We start from the raw sequence: 20,391 nt of genomic DNA, 5'->3' as shown, positions 1-20,391 counted from the left end.
AAGATGACCCGGTAAAGATGAGGGTGAGCCAGGCATAAAAAGTTCAAACAGCAACCAGGTGGAAAATAAATTCTGGGATGCTATGTTTAATAGGTAGATATTGAGACGTGACCTCTGTGTTCTTCAGATACCTAGGCTGGGCACGGGGTGGAAAGCTTTAAGGTGAAGTCTCATAAACATGACTGTGGTAGCCAGTTGTAGCTTAAAATAGCAAAATGAAAAAAAAAATCAGTCTTGCTTTTCAAGACTGACTGAAACAGGTGGAATAAAAGAAGCTGTAGCCGGCAAAGTGCAAGTCTTGATTGGAAGAACTTTCAGGCAGTTAGAAAAGAAAGTGTAGGACGGCAAAATGTGAAAAGAAGTTCTAGCTCAAGAAATTTACTGTTTTTCCTTCAAAAGACTATTCCTCTTCTAAAACTGTGAGGAATAGTCTGGTGAGCTACTACAGTTTATGTTAAATCTAAAACTTCTCTAAAAACGTGGAAAGCACACAATTTAGTATTAATAGCCAAGTTTTTACGTATTTACCGTTTTTAGGGTTTCAGCGTGTGTGTAACTTCAAGGGATGCCTTAAAGTTTTGTAACAATTGAAAAGCAAGATTAGGTAAATTTCAAAATAGACTTGGAAGAGAGTAAAGGGTAAGAAAAGGTGCAGGCAGTTCTCAGAAGGAGTCAAGATTCCTGCTTAGGAGAGCCCTTGCTGGTCTGTTTGATAAGGCTGTGAAGATGTCTCTCGTAGCTCCTACAACTTGTCAATGTTGCAAAATCCTACAAAAATGTTGGTACCACACAGAACGGTTTCCCTGGGACATTAGTCCATGTGCAACCATGGCCCATAGGAGTCACATGTTTCCTGAGAAGGGATGCTAGAGTAATCCCTTGGTATCACCTCCCTTCTCTTATTTGCTTAGTGTCAGCCTGTGTCCCAGAAGATTTTCTCTATTTCTAGAAGATCAATATCCAGGGTGATCCTGAGAATGGGTCCAAATCTATTGGAATATTTGTGAAGTATTTTATGCTTTAGCAACTACAGTGTTGAAACCGTAATAACCATTGTTTTTTGAGCACCTATCCAGGTGCTAGGCGCTGTGCTAAGAACTGTGGAAGGAAGCACTAACTCAGTTAATCTCAACAACACTATGATACCAGTGGAGACGAGCAACTCACAGAACAGGTAGGAAACCTGCCCCAGGGCCCATGGCTGAGAAGCAACACATCTGGGATTTGAACTTAGAGAAAATCTGGCACCAGAGTCCACACACTTAGCCACCAGCCTATACTGTCTCAGTCAATAGGCTGGTGACTAAAAGTCCAGATTCCAGTGTATCCAACCAGCCTAAAAATGGGCGATTCTGACTCAAACCAGATCTCTCAGCTGCCCACCAGGAACACCGATTCAGTCTGATTTTCCGTCCAGTGTGTGTTTTATTGTGAATACTCCTATGAGCTTTCAAGTTATTTGTAAACCTCTAGCTTATACAGTGTCTATGTCAAAATTGTATGCACTATTCCTTTGTTCTAAAGGTGGTTCATTAACTACCTTTATGACGGTTTTATCACTTCCTAACTGTCAGGAAAACAGTCACCAGGAGTGTGAAAGGCAGCTTTCTGTTATTATCAGGAAAAGAAGGTTAATTGTTAAAATCTTCACAGGGAGGTGCCAAGGCACTCTTGACTTCTGGTTCCTGTCACACACAGAGGCTGTGGAGTGCTAGGCCTCATATACCTTAAGGTGTGGAAGGGACCCTAGAGACTGACCTACCCAGCTGGAGGGTGCCCAGCTACCTCCAAGAATCAGATGGTTCTGCACAGAAGTAAAAAAGATAACTTTTTCTAAACAAGGAGGTAGTGAATTTATCACACACTAGTAACATTTTAAAGAAAGTTTACAAGACACTGTATATATGTCCTTGCATTGTAAGTCCGGCAAACCAGCACTAATAGAGTTAGTCTGTTTTGAAAACAATTTATCCCCATGGAGGCTGACTCTCAGGAAGTTAACGCAGTTAATCTAATTTATATTTAGATGATTAAAAAGATGAGAACTAGTGTTGTAAATATTAGCAAAATAAACCTAAGAAACATCAAAGGTAAGTTAATAAAAAAGATGAATTTCAATTTTTTAACATTGTTACTGTTTAATTGTAAACAGTTTAACCCTGTTAAACTTAACCGACAAAAGAAAAAAAAAACTTACAGTGGTATTATATTCTTGTTGCCTAATTTATTAATCTGCACATTTACGGAAAAGTCTCAGAAATTACTAAGTATTGGGTCAGCTGTGGCTTCTTCCCTAAGCTACATTTAACAAGCAACACCTTTGTTCCAAAAAACATATGACTAGGTCAAAAGATCAGCTGGTCAGCTTCCAGATTTTATAAACTCTATAGAATTTGATAAAGTATGAATTCCTTATATCATTGAACAAATAAATCTCTACATGCTTATCAAATGACATTAGCAATAATATGGTTGAAGAATTAAAAACCTTAAGTGCTCCAGACTGACAATAAAACTAGCATTTGCCAGGAAACTGAAATCTCTGACAAGTTAGAAGACCAAAGCAATTTTCTCAAGTAGTTGAAAAGAAAATGTTCTAGTTGCAAAGCCTGGCTAATTGAGTAAAATCCAAACTAAGTATTTAGGGGAATAATTCACAATAGCTAGATGTTCTTTTTTCTTTTTTTTAAATTTTTTTAATGTTTATTCATTTTTGAGAGAAAGAGCATGAGCAGGGGAGGGGCAGAGAGAGACAGAGGGAGACACAGAATCTAAAGCAGGCTCCAGACTCCGAGCTGTCAGCACAGAGCCTGACGCAGGGCTCGAACCCACAAACTGCGAGATCATGACCCGAGCTGCAGTTGGACACTCAACTGACTGAGCCACCCAGGCGCCCCAAAGATGCTGACTGGAGTAGCTTTTCCTACTGCTTCACTTTTAGTCTGTCTCTTTAGGTCTGAAGTGAGTCTCTTGTATGCATATACATACAGAAAGGTCTTGTTTTCCATCCATTCCTTTATGTGTTTCGTGAGGGTCAAAGCAGGGCTAAGAACCTAGTGAATGGTAGTGGAAAAGCCTCTTCCCAGCTAGGGCTCCGAGAGATGCTGGCCCTGGTCAGGGTCCCATGACTCCTTTCTTAGCTACAGTTAAGGACTACATGTTTGTGTTTCTCCAAAATTTGTATGTTGAAACCCTACTTCCCAATGTGACGGTATTTGGAGGGGAGCCCTTTTGGGAGATGGGCCCTGGGTCATGAGGGTGGGGCCCTCACGAGAAGAGACACCACAGAGTATGCTATCTCTCTCTCTCTCTCTCTCTCTCTCAGCCATGTGAGGGTACGTACAGCAAGATGGTCTACGAACCAGGAATTGGGTTCTTGCCAGACATCAAGTCTATGGCACCTTGATCTTGGGACTCCCCAGCCTCCAGAATTGAAAGAAATATTGTTTAAGCCACCTAGTTTATGGCATTTTTGTTACAGCAGTTCAAACTAAGTGACCACAAAACTTACCAAGAAGTGTGGGTAAAGGCTTGCTAACATGTGACACACCAATAGCTCGGCTATCTGAATGATGTCTAAGGTGGGTGGCTGAGCCAGCAGGGAGGAATTTCTGCTCTGACAGTTCTTTGCTGTCTTAGGCTACAAAGATGCTAAGCTCTACCCTATACAGTCCTATGTTCATTCATCAGAACTTTCGCTAGCCGAGCTGTCATCGAGATGCAAGTTATCCTACGCTGCTACCTGAAAAGAACCAAAAGAAAGAAAAAACACATCTTGCACAACTTACCGAATTGGCTTCTTTTTCCAAAGAAGGGCATGAATCGTTGCTTGCTGGATTCTTTGGTATAGCAAGTTCAGACTTCTTAGCTTTTGGCTCAGCTTTGCTTTCTTTGGCAACTGGTTTTGTCACAGATTTGGGGGGACTCCACTTGTTGGGTGATGGCTTGTGCACCAGCGCTGAGGAAGACTGGCTCGATCCTTCATCTTCCTCCACGTCTTCCGGGGGGTGCTGGGGGGCGTTCAGTTTCACGTAGTAGCCGTGGTACTGAGAATGCAGCTCCCCGTTACTGGGGTTAGGGATGTGGTGGCGGCCAGAGTACTTGGAAAGGGGCACCATGGCTCCCACCTCCTTCGTGGGAGGCTTTGACATCAAAGGCTTGTTGACGATGGCTGTCACCTGCTCATCAGCCACACTCCGTTTGTCTTGGTTGAGTCTTGCCCCTGAGCTAGGGTTCTGCTTCTTCGTGGGTTTCGGGGAGGAGGGCTGGGGAGAGTGGCTTTGTTTGGGACTTGCTTCAGGAGACCTGGGGGGTGTCGTGCCTTTGCGATAAAAATGAGGAGATTCCTTTGGTGTAGGTGGCTTTTCTGGTACTTTTTCTTCTGGATTTTCTTTAGCATCTACACCTTCCTGAAATCTCTGTTTGATATAATCTGGGCCTGGGGAAAAATTGACAACAGAAGGGAAGGTAATAAAATAAAAGCAAGGCGTAAAGGCTTGTTCCTTAGGGCTATCTATATGCATTTTTTGCTAGTCAGATTAGCCATTCCTCTTGTTTCTTTTCCTTTAAAAATATTGACAAGGCTTGGATTAAGCATGAGCACACTTCATTTCCCAGGGGAAAAGATTATTTGTTGCTGAAAACGTTAACATTTACCATTATTTATACTATTGTGATAGCTATAAAAGTTAAACAGTTCTGACTTCTCTAATAATTGCATCATTCCTGCCTGCTTGCAGAACACCGAGGTGAAATTCAGGTTGATGCAGCACTGGTGATAACACCAGAATTAATCTGCATATTCAAATTATGTGGCATAATTAGAACATAGAGTACATACTCTACTAAACAGACAAGAGTCCGTTTAGTATATTAAAATATTTAAATTATTTAATAAACTGACATTTAATAAAGCGTCTACTGCGTAAGTAAGAATAGAACCTGCAGATGACATTTTTAATGCAACTTCCTCAATGGGTCATTCAAACTTCCTGGAGTCTCTTCACAGGGGCTGTGCGCATTTTCTGTAAGCGTTAAAGTCATGACAATGCAGTTGTTGTCTTGACTCTGTAGTCCCAGGATTTTTTTTTCTTTTTCTAAATACTTTAGGATTGTTTACAACAATCATGTTATTTTTACATATGGAAAAATCTGCCTTTCAAGAAAGTGTTGCTACTTAGACTTATTATTATTATTATTTTTTTTGCTTTCATTTGCATGGAGTATCTTCCTACTCTTTCCTTCATTTTCAGTCTACAGTGAGTCTCTTGTAGGCATATAGATATAAATGGGTCTTGTTTTCCATCCATCCCTTTACTCTGTCTTTTGGAGCATTTAGACTATTTAAAGTAATTATTGATAGATATGTACTTATAAAAAGCTGGGATAGCAATACTTACATCAGACAAAACAAAGACTGTAACAAGACACAAAGAAGGGCATGGCATAATGATAAAGGGATCAATCCAACAAGAGGATATAACAATTGTAAACATCTATGCACCCATCACTGGAACACCTGAATACACAAAGCAAATATTAACAGATATTTATTTTCTGCCTGGATGATCTACCCAAGTGGGTGTTAGAGTCTCCTACTGTTATTACATTACTGTCATTTTGTCCTTTTATAAGGGAACAGTATCTTTGAATGATACATTAGACCAGATGGACTTAACAGATTATATACAGAACATCTCATCCAAAACCAGCAGAATATACATTCTTTTCAAGTGCACATGGAACATTCTCTAGGCCAGATCACATGTTAGGCTGCAAAACAAATCTCAATAAATTTAAGAAGATTAAAATCCTAACTGACCATAACAGTGTGAAACCAGAAATCAATTATAAGAAAAAAAAAAAAGGAAAAACCCACAAACACGTGGAGACTAAACAACATGCTACTAAACAACCAATGGGTCAACAAAGAAAGAGGAAATAAAAAAATATACGGAGACAAATGAAAACAAAAACACAGTGATCTAAATCTTTGGGATACAGCAGAAGCACTTCTAAGAGGTAAATTTATAGCAATACAGGTGTACCTCAAGAAAGACCTCAATCTAACCTTATACTTAAAGGAACTAGAAAAATGGAATAAAGTCCAAAGTTGGTAGAAGGAAGGAAATAATAAGGATCAGAGCAGAAATAAAGGAAATAGCGAGTAAATATACAACAGAAAAAAATCAAACAAAACTGATAAACATTTAGCCAGACTCCTAAGAAAAATGAAAGGAAAAAATAGAAATATAGGGGGAACAACCAGCACCACACAAATATGAAAGATTAAAAGAGACTAGTACAAAAAGTTATATGCCAACAAATTGGATAATCTAGAAGAAATGGATAAATTCCTAAAAACATATAATCTTCCAAAACTGAATCAGGAATAAACAGAAAATCTTTTTTCAATGTTTGTTTATTTAGAGAGAGCTTGTGCACAAGCAGGGGAGGGGCAGAGAGAGAGGGAAAAAGAGAATCCCAAGCAGGCTCAGGGCAGAGTTCTATGCAGTGCTTCATCCCACGAACTGTGAGATCACGACCTGAGCTGAAATCAAGAGTTGGACACTTAACTGACTAAGCCACCCAGGTGCCCCAAGAAGAAATAGAAAGTCTGAACATATCAATTATTAGTAATGAAATTGAAATGGTAATCAAAAAACTCCCCCAAAATAAAGTCCAGGACTAGATGGATTCAAAAGGTGAATTCTACCAAATACTTAAAGAAGAGTTAATACACAGTCTCCTCAAATTATTCCAAAAAATAGAAGGGGAAGTATAGCTTCCAAAGTTATTCTACATGGCCAGCATTACCCTCATACCAAAACCAGACAAAGACATTACAAAAAAAATACAGGCCAATAGATATGATGCATACAGATGCAAATACCCAACAAAACATCAGCAAACTTCATTTAACAACACATTAAATGAATCATTCACCATGAGCAACTGGGATTTATTCTGGGGGATGCAAGGATGATTCAATATTTGCAGATCAATCCATGTTATATACCACATTAACAAAATGAAGGATAAAAATTGTATGATCATCTCAATAGATGAAGAAAAAACATTTAACAAAATTCATCATTTACTCATAAGAACTGCCAACAAATGAGTTTAAAGGGATCATATCTCAACATAATAAAGGCCATATATGACAAGCACATAGCTAACATCATATTCAGTGGTGAAAAACTAAGAGCTATTCTCTAAGATCAGAAATAAGTTAAGAATGTCCATCTTGCCCCTTCTATTGAACCTAGTTCTGGAAGTTCTAGTTATATCAATCAGATTAAGAAAAAGAATTAAAGGCATACAAATTGGTAATGAAGATATAAACTTACTATTTGCAAAAGACAAGATACTATATATAGAAAACCCTAAACACTCCACCAAAAAACTATTAGAACTAACAAATGAATTCAGAAGTTGCAGGATACAAAATTAATATACAGGAATCTGTTGTATTTTTATATACTAATAATTTGTATAGAAACATTTAAAGAAAATTTTTTTGTAATGTTTATTCAGTTTTTGAGAGAGAGAGAGAGAGAATTTGAAGCAGGTTCCAGCTTTAAGCTGTCAGCACAGAGCCCAAAGTGGGGCTCAAACTCACAAACCGCGAGATTGTGACCTGAACTGAAGTCGGACGTTTAACCGACTGGGCCACCCAGGCGCCCCTATTAACAATTTCTAACAAAGTGGCAGAAGGAAAGTAAGAAAACAATTGCATTTACAAGTGCACCAAAAACATTGATTAAAGAAACTGATAACACAAGGGAAAGATATTCCATGCTCATGGGTGGGAAGAATTAATATTGTTAAAATAACCACACTATACAAAGCAATCTATAGAATTGATGCAATCCTTATCAAAATAACAATAGCATTTTTCACAGAACAAGAATAATCATAAAATTTGTTCAGAACCACAGAAGACCTTGAATATTCAGCCAAAAACAATCCTGAAAAAGAACAAAGCTGGAGGTATCACAATTCCAGATTTTGAGATACACTACCAAAGCTATAGTAATCAAAACAGTATTGTACTGGCACAAAAATATATTACTGGAACAGAATAGAGAGCCCAGACATCCATGCTTATATGGTCAACTAATCTATGACAAAGGAGGCAAGAATATACAGTAAGGAAAAGACAGTTCCTTCAATAAATGGCTGTTGGAAAAACTGGATGACTACAAGCAAAAGAATGAAACTAGACCATTTTCTTACACCATACACAAAAATAAAAACAGATTAAAGACCTAAATGTGAGACTTGAAACCATAAAGGTCCTAGAAGAAAACATAGGCAATAATCTGTTTGGCATCAGCCTTAGCCAACACTTTTCTAGGCAAGAGAAACAAAAGCAACAATAAACTATTGGGACTACACCAAAATAAAAAGCTTTTGCAAAGAAGAAACGAACAAATCAAAAAGGCAACCTACTAAAACTGGAAGAGGATACTTCCAAATGATATATCTAATAAGGGGTTAATGTCCAAAACATAGAAAGAACTTATGCAACTCAACTCCCCAAACACCACAATCTGATTGAAAAATGGGTAGAGGACCTGAACAGACATTTTGCCAAAGAAGACATACAAATGGCTAACAGACACTTGAAAAAATGCTCAGCAACACTAATCATTAGGGAAATGCAAATCAAATCCACAGTCACTTTACATCTTTCAGAATGGGTGGTATCAGAAAGACAAGAAGTAAGCATTGGTGAGAATGTGGAGAAAAAGGAACCGTTCCACACTGTTGGTGGAAACATAAATTGGTGTAACCACTGTGGAAAACAGTATGGAGGTTCCTCAAAAAATTAACAACAGAAATACCATATGATTCAGTAATTCCACTACTGGGTATTTACCCATAGAAAATGAAAATACTAATTTGAAAAGATATATGCACCTCTATGTTCACTGCAGCATTACTTACAATAACCAAGATATGGAAGCAACCCAAGTGTCCCTTGATAGATGAATGGATAAAAACGTCATATATATAAATACTGAAGTATTACTCAGCAATGAAAAATAAGATTTTTGACATTTGTGATAATATGGATGGACCTATAGGATATTATGCTAAGTGAAATAAGTCCACATGAAATACCACATGATTTCACTTACATGAGGAATCTAAAAAGCAACACAAACAAAAAGCAGAAATAGCTTCATAAATATGGAGAACAAACTAATGGTTGCCAGAGGGGAGGAGGGTGTGGGAGGGGCAAAATGGGTGAAGGGGAGTGGGAGATACAGGTTCTTGTTGTGGATAATCAGCCACTCTCATCTCCTGAGGTGAAGTCAAGGTCACAGAGTACAGGTGGCCTTTTCTCTGCAAACAGGCAAGAGCTGACAACATCATCTCTTTTTTAAAAAAAAATTTTTTTTTCAACGTTTATTTTTGGGACAGAGAGAGACAGAGCATGAACGGGGGAGGGGCAGAGAGAGAGGGAGACACAGAATCGGAAACAGGCTCCAGGCTCTGAGCCATCAGCCCAGAGCCTGACGCGGGGCTCGAACTCACGGACCGCGAGATCGTGACCTGGCTGAAGTCGGACGCTTAACTGACTGCGCCACCCAGGCGCCCCACATCATCTCTTGAGTAAATAGGGAGAAACCACCCCACCAATTTGTTTACAGAAATTGGCATCTGTTCACTTTCCTTCCTGTCCTCCACTCCCATCCCTCACACCAAACTTAAAGGATTTACAGAGGAGCTTAAGAACAATTATCCTTAATACTTAAAATACATACTGTCCACTTAGACTTTTAATTGCTCTTCCTGTGCTGAGTAGTAACTTATTGTTATGAGACTATGTACTATTTATACAAGGTATTTCCCAAAGTTTAAAGCCTCACCAAAATCTTAGGAAGCAGGCATTATTATCCCAATCTGCTGATGTGAAAATAGCTATAGTAGCTGAAAACCTAAAATCACATAGCTCCTGTGTTTCCTTAAGACAAAATGTAATTCAACATATAATGTAATATCTTAAGCCAAGAAATGACAATTCCCAAGGATCCACAATTACAGGTTATATTCAGGGGTGAAAACATAGCAAACAGCATTATCCCACTTTCCATCCTCCAGAAGTCTGAAGGATGCAAACTTCCCAAATAGGATAAAATCCTATGTCACCAATTGTGCTTTCTTCTCTAAACCTGATAAGCTCCCCCAAAGGCTACCACCCCTTTTAAACTTGGCAATTTTCGGGGTGCCTGGGTAGCTCAGTCAGTGAAGTGTCTGGCTCTTGATTTCAGCTCAGGTCATGATCTCATAGTTCGTGAGATCAAGCTCCACATGGGGAACTGTGCTTCAGGTGCTTGGGATTCTCTCTCCTAACTCTCTGCCCCTTCTCTCTCTCAAAATAAAAAAAAAAAAATAATAAATTTGGCAATTTTCTTTGAAAGTATGAATTCCTGGCCCAGAAAAGGTATCTCAGTGGAGCAAAGAGAAAGGGGGATCTGCAAATCCCTCAAAAGGTGAGATCTTCCTGTTTCTGAATTCTTTCTTGGTGCTGTGACCAGCACATACCTCCACCAAGAGAAAGAAGTGGCAGCGGCACCAGAAAGTGACCTTTCATCAACAGATTTGCCCCTATTTCAAAAAACCCATTAGGATCATTTATGCTGGTGTTTCATGGAGAAAGAACCTCATTATTCTATGGCAGATTTATTTTTTTATAAAACCCCTCCTACCCTCCTGTGATAAGGGATATTATCTGATAGAGTTTGAGGCAGTGTGTTCCTTACATACTTTTTCTCTGACTCCTTCTACTCAAAGTTTCATCAGAGTTGGTTGGTTTTATATGTACTTCACTGTTATTCAATTTTACAGCATTACGGAAATACAGAAATTACAAAGTACTTTTATTTTTATTTTTTTAACATTTTATTTATTTTTGAGAGACAGAGAGAGGCAGAGCATGAGTGGGGGAGGGGCAGAGACAGGGGGAACAGAGGATCTGAAACAGGCTCTGTGCTGATAACAGTGAGCCTCATGTGGGGCTCGAACTCATGAACCATGAGATCATGACCTGAACTGAAGTCAGATGCTCAACTAACTGAGTTGACTGGGTACTCAACACCCACGTGTCCCACAGAGTTCTTTTAATGTCTTCAATCTAAGGGGTACAAGCAAAAGTTATTTTTGCAAATCTAAAGATCAAATCTAAAGTTAATATTTAACTTAAATAGCCATACAGAACAGAGTGGAGAAAAAACAGACTCTGGCAAACACGATTGCTTATACATTCTTAAAGTTGTGAGGAAAAGATACAGAGTCACTGAACCATGAGAAATAAAGCTGTCACAAAGCCCATGTGCTTCATTTGGAAAATATGAGACTGTAACAGTGCAGCTTACAAATTTAGGATTTATCCAAATTTGTAAGGAAGAAATAAACTGTCACTATTTGCAGATAACATGATACTATATATAGAAAATCCTAAGGGCTCCACCAAAAAACTATCAGAACTAGTAAATGAATTCAGTTAAGTTGCAGGTTACACAATATATAGAAATATGTTGTGTTTCTATATACTAATAATGAAGTAGCAGAAAGAGAAATTAAGACAAGAATCACATTTACAACTGCATCAAAAAGAATAAAATACCTAGGGATAAATTTAAGCAAGGAAGTGAAAGACCTGTACTCTGAAGATTATAAGACACTGAGGAAAGACACTGAAGGTGATACAAATGAAAAGATATCCCATGCTCATGGACTGGAAGAATTAGTATGATTAAAATGTCCATACTACCCAAAGCAATCTACAGATCCCTATCAAAATACCAATAGTATTTTTCATAGAACTGGAATAGTCCTTAAATTTGTATGGAACCACAAAAGACTTCAAATAGCTAAAGCAATCTTGAAAAAACAAACAAACACCAGAGGCATCACAATCCCAGATTTCAAGCTATACTGCAAAGCTATACAGTAAGCAAAACAGTATGGTATAGGCACAACAAGAAACACATAGATCAAGGGAACCGAACAGAGAGCCCAGAATTGTACCTATGCTTATATGGTCAGTGTAGGATAAAGAAGGCAAGAATATACAATAAGGAAAAGACAATCTGTTCAATAAATGGTGTTGGGGAAACTGGCCATCTACATGCAAAAGAATGAAACTGGATGACTGTCTTATACAAGACACAAAAATAAACTCAAAATGGTTTAAAGACCCAAACATCAGATTTGAAACTATAAAACTAATAAAACAGGCAGTAAGCTCTTGGGCATTGGCCTTAGCAAAGGTTTTCTAGATCTGTCTCCTGAGGCAAGGAAAACAAAAGCAAAAATAAAATATTGGGACTACACCAAAATAAAAATCTTTTGCGTAGAGAAAGAAACCATCTACATAATGAAAAGGCAACCTACTGAATGGGAGAAGCTATTTCCATATGATATATCTGATTAAGGGGTTAACTTCCAAAATATATAAAGAACTCCTACAACTCAACACCGAAACCCCAAAATAATCTGATTAAAAAATGGGCAGAGGACCTGAACAAACATTTTTCCAAAGAGATATATAAATGGCCAACAGACACATGAAAAGATGCTCAATATCACTAATCATCAAGGAAATGCAAATCAAAACCACAATGAGATGTCACCTCACACCAGTAGGAATAGCTAGCTAGTATCAAAAAGACAAGAAATAATAAATGTTGAAGGAATGGAGAAAAAGGAACCCTTGGGGTACTTGGGTGGCTTAGTTGGTTAATAAGCATCTGACTGTTGACTTTGGCTCAGGTCATTTCCTGATTCGTGAATTTGAGCCCCACACCGGTCTCTGTGCTGACGGTACAGAGTCTGCTTGGGATTCTGTCTCCCTCTCTCTCTGCCCCTATCCCACTTGCTCTCTAGTTCTCTCTCTCTCTCTCTCTCTCTCTCTCAATAAATAAATAAATAAATAAATAAATAAATAAATAAATAAATGGAACTCTTGTGCACTGTTGGTGGAAATGTAAATTGGTGCAGACACTGTGGAAAACAGTACAGACATTCGTCAAAAAATTAAAAGTAGAAATACCATACACTACAGTAATCCCACTACTGGGTGTTTGCCACAAGAAAAGAGAAACACTAATTCAAAAAGATATATGCACCCCTATGTTTACTGCAGCATTTACAATAGCCAAGATGTGGAAGTAACCCAAGTGTCCATTTATATATGAATCAGTAAGTAATATGTGGTACAAACACACACACAGAGGAATATTACTCAGCCATAAAAAAGAATAAGATCTTGCCATCTGTGACAACAATGGACAGACCTAGTGAGTATTTTGCTAAGTGAGGTAAGTCAGAGAAAGACAAATACCATATGATTTGACTTATATGTGGAATCTAAAAAACCACACACAAAAAAGAACAGAAATAGATTCATAAATCTATGAAGAGAACTGGTGGTTGAGAGGGCATTGGTGAGATAGGTGAAGGGGATTAAGAGGTAAAAACTAAATAAATCAAGGGGATGGAAATGACGGCACAGGGAATATAGCCAATATTGCAGTAACACTGTAATAACTTTGATGGTAACTACACTTAAGGTGAGGCTTGCAGAATGCATAGGATGGTCATATCAATCACAGTGTTGTACACCTGACACGAACACTGTATGTCAAGTTTATGACAAAAAAAGATTACTAGAGTGGTGGACGTACATTATAGGGCCTACTTTACATCTTAAAAAAAATTCTCAACTTTACTATGCATTCATAAACGGCTAGGTAAGAAAATAAATGTACTGTAAAGCAGTGGCTCCCTATTTGCTGCCTATCAGAGGCACCTGGGACATGATTCCCAGAGACTTTGAATAACTATGAAGTGCAGCCTTGAAATCTTGATGTTTCACAAATGCTCCAGGTGATTCTAATGTACCCAGATACAGCCATTTAACAGCATGCCAAAAAAACCCCCAAAACAAACAAAAAAAAACATTGACTAGAGATGGACCTAACTCCAGCCTTACATGATTACATCCAGCTGGCAATGGTTCCAACATGGTGTAGTCATGTGGAGACTGGCCAGGAAGGAGGATATACAGTTAGATTTTCTAGAGTGAGATTAAACGCTTTTTTAAACAAGACATATAATGCAGAGGACAGAAGTTTTTCCTGGACTATCTTCTTGGAAGGCATGTGTTGCACTTGCTACTTGTTCTGTGGAGTAATGTGTGTCAGGCAGGGCCACACCAGCGACACAGGATTGAGGAGCCACAGTAGTTCATTAAAAAGACTGGTCATGGGGTGCCTGGGTGGCGCAGTCGGGTAAGCGTCCGACTTCAGCCAGGTCACGATCTCGCGGTCCGTGAGTTCGAGCCCCGCGTCGGGCTCTGGGCTGATGGCTCAGAGCCTGGAGCCTGTTTCCGATTCTGTGTCTCCCTCTCTCTCTGCCCCTCCCCCGTTCATGCTCTGTCTCTCTCTGTCCCCCCAAAAAAAAAAAAAAAAAAAGACTGGTCAGGGGGCACCTGAGTGGCTCAGTTGGTTAAGTGTCCAACTTCGGCTCAGGTCATGATCTCATGGTTCGTGAGTTCGAGCCCTACATTGAGCTCTGTGCTGACACAGCTCAGAGCCTGGAGCCTGCTTTGAATTCTGTGTCTCCGTCTCTCTCTGCCCCTCCCCTGCTCATGCTTTGTTTCTCTAAAATAAACATTAAAAAAAATTAAAAAAAGACTTGTCAGAATATTTCCAGGAAGCAAAATTAGGATACATGTTCATAGTTGTTGCAGTAAGCATTTTCATCTATTTTTACAGACCATATCTATGAATCCTGAGGGACTCTTCCCCCACCCCAGGGATTCATATGAGGAAGGAGTCAGATACAGGCCACATGACATCAAACAACATTCAGCACATGTCATCCACCAACACTGAGAGGTTACTTGCTATAGTTGGCATGGAGGCCCTGAACAGATACGGCAGATGGTAACAGCAGGGTATGCACCTAGTTCCTCACAGGTGAGCCGTGGAGGGCTGGGTATGGGCAGAAGCAGTGCCATGAAGATTCCCCCAAACAAATGCCTGCAAGGACCGGGCGGATAGCAAATGCTTTATGGCAACGTCAGAAGTCATTAAATAGAAATCAGATATTTTCTATGGAGACTGCCAATCAGTAAAGATTGGAAGATTCTAAACAGATTACATAAGTGGTAGCAGGATTACTTTTATATTCTATGTGGAAAGAACACCCATTTCCTACAGGACTTCAGAATCCCATCCTTAAAAACACTGCTACTTCTTTGAATGTAGCCATGGCGCTCTTGTCTGCAGGCTGTGGTACGTCCATTCTGCTGCCTTGCGCAGGGCTGGCTCTTAGTACACGCTTGTGGAACCGAACATACTGAAACGAGTAAGCGGTAAGAATAACCAAACTCATGAATTATTAATTTCATGTCAACTAATAGATCATTTTTAAAATATTTGAGAGAGAGAGAGAAAGAACACACAAGCAGGGGGAGGGGGAGAGACAGGAGAGAGAGTACCAAGCAGGCGCTGTGCTGTCAGCACAGAGCCCGACATGGGGCTCGAACTCATGAACGATGAGATCATGAACCAAGCCAAAATCAAGAGTCAGATGCTTAACTGACTGAGCCATCCAGGCATCCTGTATTTCCCTTTTGCTATGAAAACAGTTACTATGAATTCTGGGTTTTGGAAAGTGAGTTTAGAAGTCATCTGTTTCAGGATACTTCCCTTTTCTTAACCAAAAATACTACATATTGATGATAAGCATAGACCATTAAATAATGAAAATATGCTTTGATTTCTAAAGATTTATCATTCATACCACAACATGACCTTAGTTAACCCTGGCTCATAATAACCTAAAGACTTCACTTTTACTTTAAATAATGTACAGAGTGTATGTGTGTGCACATACATGCTATTATGGACTGAATGTATGTGTCTCCCGCAATTCATATGCTGAAGCTCCAACCCCCAATGTGTTCGTATTTGGAGGTGCGGCTTTTGGGAGGTAAGTAGGTTTACGTTAGGTTATGAAGGTGAGACCTTCATGATAGTATTAGTGCCCTTATTATTATTATTATTATCATTATTTTTGGTTTATTTATTTGGAGAAAGGGACAGGAGAGCATGGGCAGGGAAGGGGCAGAAAGAGAGGGAGAGAGCATTCCAAGCAGGCTCCACACAGTCAGCATTGAAGCTCCACGTGGGGCTCAACCCCATGAACCACAAGATCATGACCTGAGATGAAATCAAGAGTCAGACACTCAACTGACGGAGCCACCCAGGCACCCCAGTGCCCTTATTAAAGAGGAAGAGAAACCACAGTTCTCTCTCTCTGCATACACATGTACCCAGGAAAGGCCATGTGAAGAGAGGGAGAAGAAGGCCATCTGTAAGCCAGGTCGATGGCTCTCTACCAGAACCCAACCATACTGGCACTGTGATCTTGGACTTCCAGCTTCCAGAACTGTGAGAAATAAATGTCTGTTGCTTAAGCCACCCAGTCTGTGGTATTTTACTTTGTTACAGCAGCCGGGCTGGCTAATACACATGCTTTTAAACACAGGAAGGCAAAACTTGCTGAGGATGTTGCCTAGGGAATAAGCTGGCAATCTCTTAAGAGGGCTCAAAGCAAATATGCTTACCACATTCTGGGGCAGTGTTTTTCAGTCTTTTTTTAGCCCAGTCACTCCCACAATTGATAAAAATATAAGTTTTACACCTTACTTAATATCACTTGGAATTAAAAACAAAGTAAGCATCTTGATGGAAAGGAAATGGAAACAGTGGGACAAAGAACCACCACATAGTTTCCCAGTCATCCTCCCCTCCACTTCCCTAGCGGTCATGCAAAATCTCAGCTCAGCTTTCCTGGCTTAGAAACCCAATTTCATCAGCACTTTGAAGTAGAGCCATCCCCTGGGGCAGAATCACATCACCAGAGCTCACAATCCTGATGTATAACACCAGAAGGTCAAGTCGTTAGTTCACAATGGGCAATGTAAACATGACACAGGCCAAGGGGCTTACACCGGGAACGCCAGTGCATGCTGTTCCTGATGGTAGACCTCCATGACAAGCTCACCCGAAATCAGAAGGTTACAGTGAGCGTGGACTCAGGACAAGACGCATGAGATCAATCAAATATCTACAGGCATCAGGCTGAGCAGGGCTGATGCATCCATTTCCCCAGTCGGATGATCCTGCCAATAAGGCCATACACGGTTGGCCACAGTTCCCCGCATCCTGCCCCGTAACACAAACGTCCCTGCCAATTCCACTGCAATACTCCAAGGTTCTGGCCGCAGCTTCTTTGTCCTCTGGATAGTGTTTGGGTGGGCTTTGCCAATTTTTGCCTCTGTGGCTTTTTCTTTTTTTTTTTTTTTTTTCTATAGTACTTTGGGTGACCAATTGTTTAGATGTTTTAATACACTTAGGTTACAAAGAAATCTTGCTGTAATACAGCTGTGCTATTACTTATGCTCACTTTGTATATCTTTGTGCAGCATCACAGGCTCATTTTAAAATTTCACTCTCAGAGGGAACTCTCATTTCTGAGTTCCTGGGGGATGCCTTGCCGTGCCGCTCACACATGACAGTGTAGCTTTCTGGGTACACGTGCAATTATCTACACGTACATTCACATACCTCCACAGGTATGCTGTTACTCATTAGAACTTAACCCTTTGAGTGACAAAGCCATCCCACATGCTCCTATTTTCCCCTTAGTTTCTAACTGAACTGTAGAATAATGTGGTTTTGAACTAAAAGCATTCGGCTTAACTAAGATGGTAAATATCTGAAAATACTGCCTGCTCCTGAGAAAGTGTTCAAAGTGTAAACTACAACAGACCTCCTTTATTCCAGGGCCAACAGCTTCTATGTACGACAAATGCGTTTCAAACAATGGAAATATTTATATCTAAGATATGTGAATTAAATGAGCAGCCTGACTTAGAAAAAGGACTTGAAAGCCCTTTTAGAAATGTCTATCTGATTTGATCACCCTATAAATGCAGAGTGGAAAGCTTGAGTTATGCTCCCTTGAGAAGATCAATAATACTTAGTACAGAAAAGGCTTTCTATCCAGCTGCTGAAGGAAGAGTTGGCTATGGGTCAAAGGGGATTGCAGCCTTCCCCTTAGCTCTTGTCTCCAATAGACCCGTTGTCATCTCGTGCTACTGTGATGTATTCATTACTGATGGACAAGTTGCGTGTATGAAGCTGGCATGTTAGCTCCGAGGCTGGAATTACATTTTCCCACAATATTTTTTTTCCTTCCAATGCTTTTATGCCATAAAAGGCTTTTAAAACCATTTAGTCTGGGCAACTGAGATGACCTTCAGTATCATTTACCTCTTGGTAACACCTAACAGAAATCTATTGGGACGCTATTCCCCAGGAGAATTAACAACAGACAACAATACTAAGTTTGTCTGCTTTCCAAGTAGCTCCAGCCCAGGGCTCCTCCATGAAGCGGCACTAGCTCCTGACTGCTGAGCTGCTTCCCAATGGCAGTGTCACTGGGGAGGGCAAAGGACGGTCCCTCCTGGGTGGCTGAACTCTGTCTGCAGCTCTCACACCAACAGGTAGTGACTGACGTACTTAGGCACCAGAGAAGTGTGAGTTCACTTCACACCAGAACATAGTTTATTCCTAGCAGCGGTCACTGCAATGAGCAGAGTTTCCCTTTCTTAGAAATATATGCATGTATTAAATGGCTGAAATCTCATCCAGAGGTTTAAAAAGGAGGCACATGAAAGAAACCCCCCACGACTGTGGTTGTCTCCCTGGAGGTGAACTACTACAGAAGGTACTCTGACAGCCCTAGCGCTCAGCGGCTAGACTGGGCCCCTCTCCATTCTCCTAGAAGAACGGGGTCTTCTCAACCCAGCCTTTTACCCGGTCCTCATTCTTTGTAGGAAAAAAAAATCACCATGTCCCTCATTCTCATTCCTCCATCCTTTATTACAGCCAAGTTTGTAGCTTTGGTATGGATCTTGTTATTCTGTGCACTTGGACCTGCCTTGTTCATTTAGTTACGGTGCCCTGTGGGCTCCAGGATTCTAGGACGTTTATTGGAAGCAAACATGGATTGAACACCTGTGTTGTGCAGGGTGCTTGTTTTCCAGCTTAACAGAAACCAGTGTGGAAAGATTCTTTACCAAGAAACTATAAATTGTGATACTAAGAAATTTAAAGCATTGATTTTGATCCCTTCATCTACAAATCTGTTGCCCCTCAATCACTAGGGAGCTGTGGGTTCTAAAACAATGAAGAAACATATATAAAAAAGAGGCGAGCATTATAGAAAGGGATAGAAACAATCTACTAGGAAACCACTAAAAGGGACTTAAATATTTAAACCTACTGCAAATATTCGTATATTGCTATTTTAAGACATTTGAGAGATAGATGATCTGGATTGATTTTTTTTGAGGTTATTTTAATTTCTTCTACTATGACCTGGAATTTCCTCTTAATCTGTGCAAATTAACCTGTTTTTAAGTGATTTACTTCCTTACCTAACCACAGTCCTTTGAACTTTAGTTCAAGTATATTAAATATTAAAAAAATTAGTCACAGTAGTTACTAGCTCATTTCTTTACTACTGCTAATGGTATCGTTATATGTGCCTCTGATTTTGGAGTATTTGTTACAACATCTGCAGTGGTCACTAACACACTAACACCGTTTCTTAGAATCAGATGCTTCCTTTAGATTCCCATTTCATTTACTGCTGTCAGCTCCAAGTTTGTGGCCTAGGAGTCGGGAGGCAGGAAGGGAGAGACACTGGGCAATAAGCCAAATCTCCAGCACTAACACTCAGACTTCAAATACTTAGGACTTTTTGTACCTACTTGTTTTGTAGTACTGCTGGTATTCACGAGGCATAGACCTTTAAGGAAAAAAAAAAAAAAAAAAAGGAAACCAGAGGCAATACCCCTACCTCTCCCATCACTGGACAACAGTCTCACCTGGTTGGTAGAAGTCCGGCGACAGCTCCCTGGCCACAGCTCTTGCGATGTCACACTCCTGGCGGGCAGCCTGAGCTGCCTGGTCAGCGGCGTCAGCTTTCGCTCGTGCGTGTGCGGTCCTACACGGAGCACAAAGGGCGAGTCAGCAAGGGCGGCACCTTGTTAATCACACACGGACATGCAAGCTGTCTGCGGTCTGGGGAGGAAAATGCTGTGATCGTGGTCACACGCCTCCAACTGCAAGTTTTATGGTCATATTGTGAGAGATCAATGACGACGACATGGATGAAACCACCCGTATATTGCCTCAGTCCTTTCAAGGGAAATGAAAAGGGTGAGCCAGTTCTGTGCAGCTTGATGCAAAGCCTGGTTTTCAAAACACGGGATCAAATCTCCTGCTGACT

At 40.1% G+C, this 20,391-nt stretch overlaps 1 protein-coding gene and 1 long non-coding RNA gene across 5 annotated transcripts in view; one reads left to right on the top strand and one right to left on the bottom strand.

Annotated features, from left to right (window-relative positions):
• JPH1 (junctophilin 1) overlaps nucleotides 1–20,391 on the bottom strand; it is an 84,816-nt gene that overhangs the window by 5,137 nt on the left and 59,288 nt on the right. For all 4 annotated transcript variants that reach the window (XM_045454845.1, XM_045454847.1, XM_045454846.1 and 1 more), the window contains exons 3-4: nucleotides 19,988–20,106; nucleotides 3,789–4,438 (exon numbers count right to left, since the gene is read on the bottom strand). In XM_045454845.1, coding sequence (XP_045310801.1) covers nucleotides 3,789–4,438; nucleotides 19,988–20,106 — 769 coding nt within the window. The remainder of the gene's footprint in view (nucleotides 1–3,788; nucleotides 4,439–19,987; nucleotides 20,107–20,391) is intronic.
• On the top strand, nucleotides 1,053–19,990 carry LOC123586039. The gene is made up of 3 exons (XR_006706564.1): nucleotides 1,053–1,174; nucleotides 14,796–14,999; nucleotides 19,882–19,990. It is a non-coding gene; the product is annotated as an uncharacterized LOC123586039 (long non-coding RNA).

The sequence above is a fragment of the Leopardus geoffroyi genome, chromosome C3, assembly GCF_018350155.1.
Source record: "Leopardus geoffroyi isolate Oge1 chromosome C3, O.geoffroyi_Oge1_pat1.0, whole genome shotgun sequence".
Lineage (NCBI taxonomy): Eukaryota > Metazoa > Chordata > Mammalia > Carnivora > Felidae > Leopardus > Leopardus geoffroyi.
This window is presented reverse-complemented; position numbering and strand designations above follow the sequence as displayed.